Source organism: Agelaius tricolor, unplaced genomic scaffold (assembly GCF_023055355.1).
Source record: "Agelaius tricolor isolate 1412-34295 unplaced genomic scaffold, bAgeTri1.0.p SCAF_1, whole genome shotgun sequence".
NCBI lineage: Eukaryota > Metazoa > Chordata > Aves > Passeriformes > Icteridae > Agelaius > Agelaius tricolor.
The window spans coordinates 69,957,105-69,973,162 of NW_027269261.1; the positions used below are offsets into that span (position 1 = coordinate 69,957,105).

The 16,058-nt window shown below is 36.5% G+C and overlaps 1 protein-coding gene across 5 annotated transcripts in view; it reads left to right on the forward strand.

Moving 5' to 3' along the window:
- Positions 1-16,058, forward strand: part of WASF1 (WASP family member 1) — an 87,853-nt gene that overhangs the window by 62,308 nt on the left and 9,487 nt on the right. For all 5 annotated transcript variants that reach the window (XM_071438632.1, XM_071438622.1, XM_071438613.1 and 2 more), the window contains one exon: positions 7,822-7,956. In XM_071438632.1, the coding sequence (XP_071294733.1) occupies positions 7,822-7,956 (135 nt within the window). The remainder of the gene's footprint in view (positions 1-7,821; positions 7,957-16,058) is intronic.

A 16,058-nucleotide genomic window follows, 5' to 3' on the forward strand; every position in this document is an offset into this window, starting at 1 on the left:
GTAATTTTTCCCCCTGTATTCCCAGTCTTCTCTTACTTTATAAAAGGATCTGTTTTCTGACAGCTTTTCTTAGCACTGTGGCAGAACAGAAGCTCTCTGGACAACACCAACAGCTGTTTTAGTTTCCTAGCCATTCTTCCCTGTATTTCTTTCTTTCTAACAGTATCTGCTTTGAGGAAGTGCTTCCCTCATGTTTGCAGCAATATTGCACAGACATTAGTCCTCTCTATACGTTGGTCTATGTCAGGCCATAACATTCCTGTGTACATGAAACACAACTGATAGCATTGTGCAGCTGTGCCATTGTTAGAAGGCAGATAAATAGTTCTCTTGTGTGGATGTAGCCTCCTCATTTTGTTCACAGCTATTGACCAATCTTGTTTTTCCTTTTATTCAGCTGTTCCATGGAAACAGAATCTCGGTACCACATAAGAAACCTAACTGATGGGGTTTGTTCTCAGCCCCAGTCTCTGGCACCTCCATCTAGGGAGGAGAACATTTCTCTTTTTGAATATGTGCCTTTAATGCATATTTGTATTGAAGGCATACAGACAAGCCTTTTATTCAGTCATAACAAGATGTCATTCCTCATTTTTTCGTTTACTTCTGCATAACCAAAGAGAATGCTGCATAATTCTGCTAAGCTGGAGTGCCTTATATGTTAGTGAAAACAATTTTCACTTAACATTGAACCTTTTGTAGCCTTTTCCCTCTCTCTCTTTTCTGTGTAGTATATCTATTTTTACCGTGGTTGTCTAATTCTTTCTTTTCCTTGCCCCTTATTTGTTAGTTTTCAGGAGTGAAAGCCTGACTTTGGAGCAAATAATTTCTCCCCCTTATTTTTTCTTCTCAGATATGCTTAAATTTTCTTTCTTTTTTTTTGCTTACCATTCCTTCCCCAAAAGCATTCATCTTGTGAGAGACACTTTTCTCTTGTACTGTGAGAAACACTTTTTCAGCTCAGGAAAACCTGCAGCTTGTCATGACTTAAGGCATTAACATTCAGTAAGTGGGAAATATTTCTCCTGAAATACCTAGCTGCAAGGTGTTGGGACTGCAACTAATTTTTAGAACCAGGCTTCTTGAGCTCAAAGACCAGCCTCTCTCTTCACCCTGTGTGAACAGCATCTTCAGCACATGGTAAGGTTCCTGCATGCTGCATGATTGGAAGGAAGTCTCTGCAGCTAGAGCTTCAGTCAGTATTCCAGAACCCCTGTGTTGCATCTTGTCCTGCCCATCCTCCTTCTCAGTGTGCTCAGGAAGACATTAATTGTGAATTTTCTTCATTAGTCACTCCTCTTTATTCATTATTACTACAATTGCCAGGGAACACAAGTGTTCTTTTGCACAAGGGGATAAGGAAACTGATGGACTTAAAACTAAAGGCTAACTCAGCTTGAGAGAACCCCAACCTCTCAAAATCTTCCCTCTGATTTCTTGATGTTGTCTTAGCAGCAGTGGCAATGCTGTTTTGTGTCCGTCCCAAATGGTAATGAGAGAATGAGCAAGGGGTCAGTAAAGTTTCATTGAATGCAACTGTGTGTTAACAGAAAAAAGCCCCACCTGTCATTAATTCCTTGCCTACATAAAGCAGTGAATTCAGGTTATGTTAGAAATGAAAGGAAGAGCAAGACTTCCCTGTGAAATGATTATTAGCACTGCTACTTTCCACATAAGTCCAGCTCTCAGGAGTCTCTTTCACAGATTTCTGAATACATAATGGTAATCTCAGCTAGTTTACTTGATAATGTCCTCAGTGGGTGGTAACAAATGGTATCTCAGACTTCCATGGCTGAAGATTTTTTGGAGGCTGACTTCTTTTTGGATGTCAACAAGAAGCTTCAGACCTGCTCTGTATAAGGCCTTTAACAAAGTTTATTTGATACTTTTGATGCCCTGCTCAGGTTGTCTGATAAACATCTGGTTCAATTTTCCTGGCTAAAGGAATCAAGTTGTCTCCTCAGTACTCTGATACTACTACTATAATGCTTGTGGACTGCCCTCACATTTTCATAATGAAAGTTCCTAATTAGCATCAGTGCCATGTATTTAATATGTCATTTTACAGAGCTTGCTCAGCATAACCAATGATGTTCCCAAGGATCTACCAAGGTTCTTATCTCCAAGTTCAGTCTCCTTGCTTTTAGTGCATTTCCTAATCACTTAGCTGTGAGATTGAAATGATCCTGATGAGAAATAAGCCCAGACTTTCAAACTCAGATACATCTTGTTTTTTTCTAAAAAGTAAATTAGGTAGTGAAGATCTGAAGCTGAATCAACAGGCTATGGATATGTTAAATGATATGTCAGAAATAATGAAGGAGGAAAAGTGTATTAATAGACTTAGAATATCTTCCTGTTTTGCTTTATAAAGGAACCTTGGTTATATATTGTGAGTGGCTTCTGTGGTAACTAATTATCCTGAGAGAATATTTTCTAATAAATACACTATATTGTGTAGAAAGAAACTATTCAGTAGTGAATAATGTAATTTTGCATAGTATAAATATATTGGGAAGGGATTGGGCAGTGGGACGTGACAGGTTTTACAGCTACTCTTGTTCTGTACCTTCATGTTTTAGAAAATATAGCGGACAAAAATATTGTATAGTGTGTGAACAGGAATGAAATAATAGAAATCAAGGAATGATAGTGTATAGGTGGGTAACAGACTAAATTCTAAGCTCGTTCTTTGAGACGTTTTACCAATTTATACTTTTTTAATTGCCAAACTTATATTTTAAAGCTAATATTATTTTGGGGTTTGTGTAATTCAATATATCAATAAATTTACTATTTTAATATCAAGTATGATTTTAGTGACATAACTCTGTATTATACTTTGTACTTAATAATGTCACCACATATTTAATGTATTATGTATTCTTATAATTTAGTTCTATGATAATTGTGTTGGGCTAGATTTTAGGTTTGTAAATGTTAAAATATGCAAACACACACACACACACACCACTGAGCCCCAAAAGTCTGACAGATAACTTAAGGCTAAGATAATGAAGATTTTGAATTTCCCGCTTGCTGCATCTTGCATTGGCCTAAGTTTTGCCTGTCATCCTCTTGAATTTCCCAGAATGATGCTGGTTTATGGCACTGAGCACAGTGTGTGGTGAATGTGTTTATCCAGGTAGCTACAGCAAATTCAGAGCATGTTTCACAAAGGCTGCCAGCACCTAACTGATCTGCAGGGTGCTGCTTCAGGCTGGGCTGCAGTTGAAGTGTTTGGAACTCTTTTTCTTTAACAATGCAGAAGGATAGTAAAGAAGTGACTTCTTCCACAAGTCCTGGTTCAGGACTCATATCCTGCTCGTTGTCTGAGAGCCTGTAACTAAATCTGTTGGTAACTGATCTAGTGTTGCAAAATGATTAATTTAAACGACCTTTCCTTAGGGTTTGCCAACGAATACAGCATTGAGAATACAGCCAGAGTTCAGGTGGGTTTAAGGACTGGAGTTTTGAGAGGACTGCTAGTGTATGTCCTGATCCTTGTTGTGGTTCTAAGAATTTGAGTAACACAATAATAAAGTCTCTGAAGAGGTTTATTTGTCAAGCTTTATTTAATTAGACTAAAATACTGTCCAGAACCTGATGTGGACATTGTGGTTGACTTCAGTTCATACCCAGTCCCCTAGAACAAGATAAAAACCCCCATTTCTTTAACCTTAGTGTGTTTTCATTTTAGTGTGTTGGAAAATCAGCAATTACTCATTTGTGGATAAAAGCCAGGGAGGTTGGACAAATGCTTAAGAAATTATGGGGGGAAATTAGGAGATAAAACAAATTAGAAGGAACATTTGGTGAAAGCAAAGCACTAAAACTGATCAGTATTTTTTTGACATTTTATAAGCCATTGTACACTTATTGCCATGGTAATGAATGGAAATTGAGTGGGTGATACATGTTGTGGTGGTTTTAATTTAAAAAAAAAAATTGGAAGGCAGTAAGCAGTATAATTTTTACTCTATTTTCAGTTAGTAGCTACTAGCTACTGTTTTCAGCTCATAGGTCTGTTTTAAAAGTCAGAAAAATAATTGTTCAAAAAGCCATCAAAGTACATGCATGTTATTGAGGGAAGGAAGAACAGAACATTGTTTCCAAGACATTTTATTTATCTGTCACAAAAAAGGATATTGACTGACACCAGAGAGAGCTGCATTCCTGTATCCCTTTCTTACTGAAGATTTAATTGTGATCAGAGCCCTTAGATACATAAGGAAAAGTTATGAAAAGAATAATAAGGTGAATAATAAATTCCTTAATTAAAACTGAATAATAATGTATCCTCTTATTAAAAAAAAAATTAAGTGCTCTGTTAATAAAAAAAGATGCCAAGCAGGTTTTGCAAATACAGTAAAATAAGCTTTTCATCGACATTGAATTAATTTAATTGCAGAAGTGTACATTGTCATTTAATTTAGTAAGCAAACAAGACCACTGATCTTTCGGATCTGGTATTTTGTATCCAACTGTGAGCTGGATCCTAAGGCATTAATATTATAATTGTCATGGGGAACTGTAATTCTCTTTATTGTGCTGTGTGAAACAACATAAGAGCAGAGTTTTTCAGCAAGCCCATAATATTGTAAAGCAAGTCCATAATACTGTAAATATTCTGAAGTGTTAATGATACTTTGGAATATTCATTGTGTATCATGGAATTAATTTTGCATTCTTACTCTTCTGACATATTACCTATAAATTATGTGGAATGAGCTCAGCTTTGTTTACTAGAGTGCTTTTTTCTCACACTTTCTTATTTGAATTTGTGACACTTTGTTCAGTATGATCACCTGTAATTGTGTTCATTTGTGATCCATTCAAAACTGAGGGTAGACTCCTATAGAATACACAGAGATGGCAACACAAATACTGGGTTATGTGTGTTATGTACATATTTATACATTCACATATAATATTCTTTAGAATGTAAGTTGTACATTCCACAAAAAGCAAACATTTTGCTTTGCTAGAGGAAGCATTTGGTTAAATATACCTCTGGCTAAATAAAGAGACCACCAACACAAAGGTAGGTGGAGACATGATGGTTGGCACACCACTTCAAACACGACAGGTTGTTTTTAATGTATTTCCCATTTGAGGATTAGTGTTCATAAGCATAGGCAAATTATTCCTTGCAGTATGTTTGTGGCTGTATGCAATGTAATGAAAAGATTTCCAACACAGATTATTTGCAGTTGGAGCTCATTAATGAGGTAGATTAATTTTAAGCCTGATGAAATGATACAGATAAAAATTTAGCCTCAAAATACACCTATAAAAGGGAAGTTACTGGATTTTAAAGCCCAGCTTCTAAATTAATTTTCAATTCTACACATGAAACTTTATATTTTATTTTAATTTTAGCCTGTGTGTCTCTGAATGTTATGTGAGTTATCTAATTAAAATTAATATTTCTGAACATATTATCTGAAATGCAGTAAATTTTTAGTATCTGTGTATTAAAACTTCAACAATCTTGTTCTTAGTGGATCACATTTTTAAGTAGTTTCCCTTGCTTCAGGTACAGGTTAAAGAACATAAATTTTTCAGAGTTTCAAGACACATATTAGAAAGTCTTACATGAGGTGAGTTGCCAGCTGAGAAGACTTTTACTAACTTTCCATCTGTATTTTTCTGTCAACTTGTGCTATGAGACAAAGGTGCAGAGTGGGAGTGCCTTTGATCTGCTTCTCATTGTGGCTATTAGCAGTTGCTCCAAGAATGAGAGCAAGACAGCATGTAGGCCATTCCTACTAATCTCCCTGCTTCCAGCATTTTTCAGCCTGGAAGCCTCTCCAACCAGCTGAGGTTTGTCTGTGTTTCCTAATGCTCGGTGTGTTTCTTTTTCATGACTTTGAATCATTGGAAACTTTGATCTCAGTTTTTTTCAAGCAATTGACACATATCTTAATTAACATGGATCCCAGCATAGAAGACCTTTCTCGACTGTGAAAACTGGTGATTTACTCCTGTGCCCTGTTTTCTACCTTTTAAGGAATTATTTATCTGTGCCACTTCTTTTGTATGCCTCATCTGTTAAGTTTTCCCCAAACTGTTTGATTAGGGATTTTCTAAACTCTCTTGGAAATCTCAGTAGATCATAGCTCTCTATGTACTTCTAAGCCATTCAGAATTTCCCTTTACAAAAGCTGTGCTGCCTCTTCTGACATGAGTCATCCAAATGTCTGCTAATTCAGTTCTTCATTATGATCTAAACTAATTTGCATGGATGTTAGGCTTATGGGTCTGTAGCTCTCAAGTTCTCAAGATGTTCCATGAAAAAAAATTTGAACCTTGTTGTTGTGTGTTTCAATGTGTGTAAGTGCAATTGTTCCTGATATTTGCTGGTCATTTCTTTCCTTTAGTTTTGTAATTTTTGTATAGTCTCTTCAGTTTCTTTGGGCTTCCCACAATGAACTCTTGCATCAGGGTCTCTCCAGTTCCCTTCGGTGGACACCAGTGGAAGGTGTTAAATTAGCTTGTCCACAGGGGTCTTGTCTTCTCTGTATTCCTTCATATTTTCATTGCCAGTCTGCTCTGCAGACTCCTTGGCAGGCTTTCTTATTCCTCATGTCTTTGAAGAAATATTTATTGTTAGTTTGCTAGTTGTTCCTCTTCTACTTTCTTCTTCGGTACATTTCTTCTGATACCATCTTTTATATTCCATTGTGTATAGTCATGCTGGTTTTCTGTTGCTGTTACCTAAGTTAATAAATGGTATCTGCTGGCCTTGTGCTTACTGCATAGCATCTTTAAGTAGTTTCCACAGTACCTGAAGGGATTTAATTTTTGTTCTTTTGATGTGTTTATATAAAAATGTCCTTGTTTTTATGTATACTTCCAGATGTATTGCTCACCAAAGGCAGAATTTCCACAGCTATCCTTTTCTTTTATACCTGTCAGAACTTGAGTGCAAAGCAGGTAGTTAGAAATTTGTGAGATTTATACTTCCAAAACCAACATAAGTGCACAAACAGTACATGAATTACATATGCACAGTATCATAGAAGGCTTTGAAAGCTATCACATTGTATTTCAGAAGTGTGGCTACACATTCTGCTGTGTAGTCTGGTGGGGTTTTTCCAGTGACATAGGCAGACTTCTCAAATGGAATCTTGAGAGCATTAGAAGCAGTATGGGGAGTACTCTGTAGCAGAGAAACCAATTACTGATCCTTTCCTGGCAATATTTGAATCTCCTGCTCTTTTGTGCTAAAAATATGATGTCCGTTGATGTGAACAAAAGAGATTTTTTTGGTTGTTTGGGATTTTTTTTACTTCAGTGTAAATGGGTCAGTTACTAGAATTTGGATTTTTCAAGGTAGGATTATTTTAGTGTGTATTTTTGAATAGGCTGGTTCTAATTTATCTAGATATGAATATCTGATCTTCCTTTTTGTTGTAAAGTTCTCTGTACAGCAGGAGTGGAAGCAGTGCTTCATTTTGAGAAGTCAATTCAAAGATTAGTTATCGCTCAGACAGGAGCAGCTTCGGATGTTGGAAGTTGTCCTTTTAGAAATATCCAAGAAACTGCAGTCTACTTCCATGCATATCAGCATAGTTAAATTATTTTATGGCAGCTGAATATCTGTCCTGTAATGTATTAAATAATTTAATTTCTGATAAATAAGTTGCATAGCAAGTATTTAACTTCTATTTGCTTTTCTAAAGGACTCTTAATGGGCTCAGTAAGTGCAGGTTGTTACAATGATACTCGTGCATCTTAGAATTATTTAATTAAAACAGTAGAAAATCATTTGCCTGTCTTGTGGTATGCTTGAATATTTTTTTTCCCATGTTTCAGGTAAATATGCTGAAGATATATTTGGTGAACTTTTCAATGAAGCACACAGTTTCTCATTTAGAGTCAACTCCTTACAGGAACGTGTAGATCGCTTGTCTGTCAGTGTTACACAACTCGATCCAAAGGAAGAGGAATGTAAGTTACCTCCTGCAGGGAGGATTTCTTATTTTGTCACTCAGACAGCACTGATAGGTGAAATGGAAGTAATAGTTTAAATCATATTTATAAGAACACACAGCAAAGCATCATAAGAAAGGTCCAGTTCAATTTCTGCTACAGGCTTTTTTATAGCCCTGAGCAGCTTTCTGAGCTCTGGGTTTTCATGGTTACTGAATGATACTAAAGAATTTACATAAAAATGGCTACAGGAGTATCTGTCACTTCAGTAGTATTGCATATTTAGAATATTAATAATATTATGTAATATTATGTGAATGCTTAGAGATAAGTCTATACACTTTTTTAAACCTTTCTATTAATTCTCATGGAATGTAAACATTTGTCCAAGTAGGGTTTTGGCATTTAACTTGTACCATCTTACTTTCTGAATAACGTTCTAGTTGTATAGCTTCATTTATTACTGCTGCATAACCTCTTGGACTCTTCCTAAATAATTTTAAGTATTGTAAATATTGGTTAGCACTGAAAAAACAAGTACTCTCAGAAGTCATCAGCTCATGCCTGTAAGGTAGAATTTGTATGGAATTTTAAAGGATGCCTAGGGTTTGTTGGACCACCTAATGCATAAATGCCATGAAGCTTTTTTGCCTTCATTGATATCTGTTGGTCACAGGTCAACTGTGAAAAATCTTGTAACCTCCAAAAAATTTAATTTAGAGTGTTCTAAACCATGTGGTTAAGACCTAGAAAGAAGAGGAACACCCCATCATGAAGAATAACTTCAGATTGCTTGTGGGATCCAATTTTAAACTACAGAAAGCTGTTTCAGTTCTCAATGTCTAGATATAATAATTTTGTATTATTAGATTGTGTGATTACAGTTGTGTATACAGAAAATTGAAGTGTCAAACCAGAAGTGTGGTTTTCAGGTTGTCTTTGGTTATAGATGTCAGAATTTCACTAGTAGCAAAATTAAGCAAGGGGAATTTTTGATTCTGTATTTCGTGTGACATTAATTTTAGAACAGGTTTTGAAAGACAGCTGCTCACAGCTAGTAGCAGATTTTCCACAAAATCATGACTTGCCTAGGGGAATTCTTACATTAATGGGATTTTCCAAGTCTCTTGATAACTGAGCATAAATCACTCTTGTATACCTCTTTTTCCAATTGTTGTGGTTTAACCTGGCAGGGAATTTTACACCACACATCCACTTGCTCACCCCTGCTCCACAGTGGGAGGAGGGAGATAATCAGGGAGGAAAAAAATGTAAAATTTGTGGGTTGAAATAATGACATTTTAATAGGATAGAAAAGGAAGGGAAAACATCAATAATAATATTAGTATATACAGAACAAGTGATGCACAATGCAATCACTGGCAATGGTGGTGCCCAGCCAGTTCCTGAGCAGCAGCCCAGCCCCGAGACACCTTTTCCCCTGGGTTTATGTGCTAAGCATGACACCATATGGTATGGAAGGTCTCTTTGGCCAGTTCAGGTCAGCTGTCATGGCTGGGTCTCTTCCCAGCTCCTTGTGCCCCCCCATCCTGCTCACTGGTAGGGTGGAGTTAGAAGCTGAAGAGTCCTTGACCACTGCTCAGCAATAATAAAGCATCAGTGTGTTATCAGCATTATTCTCATCCTAAATCCCAAACACAGCACTATACCAGATACTAGGAAAAAATGAAATCTCCTCCTGCCCAAACCAGGGCATTTTTGCTATGATTGAATAATGATAAAAAACCCTTTCCATGTATGATAATAAATTGTCAGCAGTTGTAATCTTGTAAAAACTGTAACACTCTGGAACGTTAATGGCGTTTCCGCATTTACTCTTGACAGCCTAGTTTTGGTTCAAATCAGAAGGGGATGTACGTTGATATATCATATCTGATATGTTAATCATTCACATTTCCATGGAATGGAGAGACCATAGTAAGCCATTGAGTTAAAGCATCCAGGGATATTACACAGTAGCAAGAAAATTGTACTGTGCTATGTAAAAGGCTTTTTACATGTTTGGCTCTAGGTTTCAGGACCAAAAATCCATAACTATTTGATGTTAGAGAATTGCTAGAAGTAGTTTTAAATAGTGTGTAGTCCCCAATGCACCATACCAACACATTTTCACAGAACTGTGCATGCTGTAGTGTTTGCTACACTGTATAGCTAAAGAAAGGTACAGACTGCAGTCAAGGAAACAGGGCTGGGAATAGATCCTCACAGTGAAGTGCAGTGTGGCTCAGGGTGATTTGAACCTGATCCCCTGGATTTGTGTGTCACACCACAGAATGGCAGTGACTGCTTGTACTTCAGAGGGACACACGCAGTCCTCAGTGTCAGGAGCTGTTAAATTACTGTTTTTATTAACCTAAGAATATCCAGTCCTGGAGCTGTACCCAGTGCTCCTTATTCACAAATGTCTGCCTGGAATGAGTCACCAGATGAGGACAAAGGAAATGAGGAGACATTTGATATTCTATTTCCTTAAAAGTTAGGGATCAGGAAACTTTTTCCCTTCAGTATACTGTTTTGGGCTTGACTTCAGAAATCCATCACAAATAGGTGATGGATTAGGTTTAGTCCTAGTGTGGACTAGAATAGCTGAAGGATGTTAATACATAAAGGGGAGGGAAGGGGGAGAATATTTGAATTTACCTTTTTTAACTCACTATGCAAGAATTAAGCAACTTTCAGTACTTCTACTTAGCTAACAGCATGAGTAAAATGGGATATACTTGTGAAATGAGTCTCATCTGCTCTTTGCCAGGAGGCAGTAATAGAAGATTTAATGGGTTCCTTTGGCCCCATGCTATTACACAAGAGAAAGAAATTAAGATTCATTTAAAGCTAAGTGGCATGAACAAAAACAGCCCAAGTCAGATTCACTAAACGAGATGCAGATACTTGGCAAGATGTTTCTGGTAGAGTCAGAGTGATAAAAAGCTCTGAATTTGTTTGAACAGTCTGTGTGTTTTCTCATTTTGAATTATTACAGCATCTCTGTGAAAGAATAAAACCAAGGTTACGATTGTATGTTTAGGAGTCCAACTCCTCATGACCAATTTTTCTGTCATAAAAGAGTTGCTATCAACTTGGTTTGCTTTGAATTATTACACTGTTTTCAAATTCTTGATTTCTCAATGTTATTAATTTCATATTTTAATAGATTTTAAAAAATATTTTATTATTTTCATATACATGTGGGTTTTACCCTCAGAAGATACCAAACTTGTATGCAGACAAAAAGAAATCCTCTGCTTTCCATCAGTAAACTCAACTTTATTTCAGTTGTATGGGAAACAAACCCATATGTATGCAAGAGTAATATTTGGGGTCCTTTTAGGACTGAGAAAACACATTCTTGCTATAAAGTTGAACTAAGGTCAACAGCTTCACTAGCCCTGCAATATAAGGTGTCCTCATAGGTGAGAAAATAAATCCTGAGTATAGTTTCTTTGCAACCATTTTTCATTTTAGTATTTACTTTATAGTAAATAGTAAATATATAGTTTATAGGGAGCATTACTAACTCTGTCCATATATATGCAAATTGCATCAGTAAAATAATACTTCTCTTAATTGATCAAATTTTCATGAATTTAATTGTGCCTTTTAAGTGTGAAATACTGCTGAAAGTGAAAAATGGCATAGTTTTAGAAATCTGACAGTTTTGAAAAGAATATTAATTTTAACAATTATGTGGTTCTTTTTTGAAAGGCTGATACATGGTACAGCTCTGATGTATTCATGAGGTATTGGAAAATAGTTTTGTACCACTCAGAAATAAATAATATCAGGGCAGAAGGAAAATTCATAAATTCAGAGTTTATCAGACTATTTTGGTATTAATTTAGTGCTTCTTTCATTTTGACCTGCTTAATTCTATTTAAACCTCAAACCAGAGAGGATTTTAATCTCAAAGACAGTGTATCAAATTCTTGATTTCCATAGCATATTTGTTACAACTGTGACAAGCAACTTAAATAAACCTAGTGGCAGAAGTGCTGTGGGTGAGCAGCCTGGCACATTTCAGGAAAGTGAATTGTGTTTCAGTAGGCTTCTGCCTTTGAATACATGTGTTAGTTGTTTTTCTAAACATTCTATAAATATTGCCCTGTCATTAAAAGAATAGTAGTTCAGAAGTTTGGCTGGACCAATGCCAGAAACAGATTTGTTGTTTTGCTATGGGGAAAGAGAGGTAGCATTTGGTGGGGAGAAACCTAAAAAACTTGACAGATAATTGTGGTCTGTATACTGCTGGAAATGGGAGACTTGGTCAACTTCAAAGTCTGGTTACTCAGGCCATTATTGTGAGAGTTAGAAGGAAAGGGTAGCAAACCCCAAATTAAGGGGCAGCTCACTGTCTTTAGCCTCTGAAGAAGATTTTGCTGAGTATAGAAGAGTGTAAATGTAATCTAAGAATGGGGAGCACGTGAAAATTGGGTCATGATCTCCACATGTGCTATATTAAGTGGAGAGTAACACTATTGTCAATTCATTCATTAGAAATGTTACCCTCCAAGGCAAATGAAGACTGTTAAATTATATAGCAGGTCTCTTTTCCTTGCACATCGCTACTTAAAGAAAGTTGGATTTGAGTGTGTCTCCCTCTCAAGATTCTGAGCTGGTGGGCTGGGCTTCAACTGCTCTCCATGTTCCTTCTCCAATTCTCTTAGGCCCTTGATTAAATCTTAAGTAAATCAGTTTTGAATTAGTGTGTCCAAGGCTTAATAGTTCCATGGTAGGACCATGATAGTGCATATTTTGTGTATAAAAAGAGGGACAAAATACCATTTGTTAAACAATGTGGTGGTTTTGTTGAGACTTACCAGCAGATTCAGTGCTTGATGCCCACGGGTGATTCACATCTTAATAGGACTTGCTTGTTCTACATGCTGCATTTGAAGCAGCTTCTGAGTCCTCCTAAAATGATTGCTCTAACATCTTTTTGTTTACCTGTAGTAGTTAAGCTATGTACATTCTCTGTCCAAAAGTTCTTGAGCTGTTTTGGAATTTTTTAGAACAGTATTTCAGAAAATTTCTATTTCTTGTGTAGGGGACAAGCCCAAAAATCATGTATGATCTACAGAAATAATGTCTCTCTTTAGCAGCTATCAAATCCACAGTCAGAGTATTCTGATGGCAGAGAAACCTAAGATGTGTGCATTCTGGTCATTGTTTAAATGGAAAATCATTAAAAGTATAAAATAAATAAAGTAGAAATCAGACTTTGAGATTGCAGTGTCTTTAGGAACTGATCACACAAATCTTTACCTTAAGAGAATTTTCAACAGCACCACTCCCTACCAATTAATTACCTTTAGTGGGAAATTTACAACTAAGTTATTTGTTTGAGAGTGACATTTTTTCCTCTTTGCACTTTTCAAATTGCTGGGTAAGATTTTGAACAGAGAAAGGGAATTGTATCGGGCAACCAAGTCCCCTGATTTGTGTGAAACCTCCCCTAGTCATTTAATTCTGCAGGGAGTCACAGCTGTGATATTCAAGAGTTTACAGTCTTGAAAGCTGCCAGGATGAAATTCTGCAAAAAGTATTAAGAGAACAAGTTTCTAAGAGGAATATATATGATTTCTTTATTTACTCTCTTTAGGAGAATGATATTTTTTGGCCTAGAACCCAATCATAAATTGTGTAGTTGAGTAACTGTAAAAGAATAAAAATAAATCTAGTAACTTTTTTTTTCTTCTGGTGAAGTAAAATGTAGTAATTAATGTATTTGAAAAGTTAAATGTAGCTGCTTTCTGTCAGTGCTGTGGTGAGCTCTATACCTGACTTTTACTGCAAATTGGGGATTGCAGTTTAATGAGATGCTTGCCAAGAGATAAAACATTATTTAGTATGTACATTACAGATGTGCTTTTATTTATTTTTCACTTTACCCCAAAAGAAACACAGTTATTGTATCTCATGATAGTACAATTTAAATACCCTCCGCCCCCCAGTGTGTTGTTGATTATAAGTAAAAATGGACTGGCATCTCTTTTTCAAAACCAAGTGTACAAAAGGTTTACAGTTTAGCTTTCTGACAGACAGTTTTTGCTTATGTGGAAAATATTGTTGTGCACAGAGGGTTAGATTGGCTGATATAATACATCTTTTCATACAATCCAAACAACAGACACAATAAAGACAAACAGACATTTGTTTAGATTGTTGAATGAATCTTCAAATTAAATTGTGAATATCTCAACATTTAAGGAAATTATTTAAGACCCCGTTTTTTGTTAATTGCAGTGAGCACAAGTGGTGTAGTAGGTGGACTTTCAGAAAAATATATCCATATCAAATTTAGGATCTTGGGCTGTACAAAAAGTTCTGGTGCTAGTTAGGAATTAAGCAACTGGAAGCCTAAATTTACCATCATCAAGTCAAATGCCTGCAGCCTTTCCAACTCCTCCTTCAGCTGCTCATCTCTTCTTGCACCTGAATTCATACATGCAATTTGTCTGCCCAGCGCCCTGGCAGTGCCAGTTCATCACTCAGCCAGAGCTGGGTGGCTGTGGCACCAGCCAGGTTTCCACCTCTTCCCCCTGCTGAGGCTGTAAAGCACGCAGGGCTCTTGTCTCTTTGCCAGCTGGCAAGCTGAACAAGTGGCTTTGGACTGTGCACAGCCCAGGATTAGGCTGGGTGTGTGACACGGGATTTACCTGATCCCTCTGGGTAGGCAACTTATATCCATGTCAGGATTCTCCCTGTGCTGCATGCCACCTCCTTCCCTTTCCTGAGTAATTCTGTCCTGATGTGCTCTGTTGGTTGGAATAATGGTGTGCCTTTCAGGGAATGCCTGGTACGGGTCATCAGCATAGGAACTGCTGCTTGAAATTCTACTGTGTGTCTTTTCCATTAAGCCTTCTGCTGTGTGTCTTAGGTTTAAAGAGAAAATTATGCTTGTTGGGGATTGATTGATTGATTATTCTCTGGTGTGTTATCCCCTGTATGTGTGTACAAAATGTAGAGTTTTAAGCAAGAAAAGGGAAATTATGAATTAGATTGTCTGTGCTTGCTCATTGAAGAGATGGAATGCTAATAAGGAGTTTGTAGAACAGTGTCAATAATATGGTGTCACATACAAACTCTGTGAGGGTTTTAATATTAAACCAAAGTACTGTATTTATTTATTAGAACAAATTGATTAAGTTCATTGTCTTCAGAATGTACACAGGTTCAAAGAGAAGTATACTAAGTTTTACTTTTGTGGGAAATGTCTCCAATATATGACAGTTAGAAATCTTGCAGGATTGCCAAGCAACTCTGAGCAAGTACATTTGGTGTTATTTGTATAACCAACAACCCAAAGGAAAAGCATCTGAAGTATAAAACGATCTAAGACTTAAATTTTAGACTTAAATTTTTAAACCTCAGTTATTCTAACTGAACTTTTGCCAGCTGATAACAACCTGTACTTCATGACAGGTACAAAATATATAGGGTTAGTTATGACTGCAGAAATACCTACAGAAACTGGGACTCCTAGCTGACATTCAGACATTATAATACTTCTTTCACACACTTAAAAAAGCTTCTGAGCAGCTAATTAAAGCTACTAAAAAGAATAAAAGACACTGTGATGAATTAGAACCTAAGGGTAAAAAGGAGGAAACTTCTCCAGGAATACACAACCTTGCCAAGCGTAATAAACTTCAAAAGCCAAGCTGAAAATCAAATAAATCCCATCTTTAGCCTCAAAAAGGATGTTGCCAATATGCTTAGGTAAGAAGACAGAATATTCCAGGAATTGCAAGCTTTCTGGAAAAAATCCTGCTTTCTGCCCCTTTGTGATCACACAGTGGAAATCCAGCTTGGTGTATGTACATATGTGTGTGAACACTTGTATGTGTTACAGGAACTCGAGTGAAAAACAGTTTTCAGCTTAAACAGGTTTTCTTTAAACTGTTGCCAAAGGCCCTAGTGATAGCAGGGCAGGGGTAGAGTTGTCCTCTCATCTTGTATAAAGGGGCATTACTACCAACCTGTTTCTATGAAATAAACATAATTATTTATAGATAAAGTCTATGTGCTGAAAGTACTCTTTGCTACTATGTCAGAAAACTGTTTTCAGCATTATTTGTGATTTTAAAGAAAGAGCCCAAGCT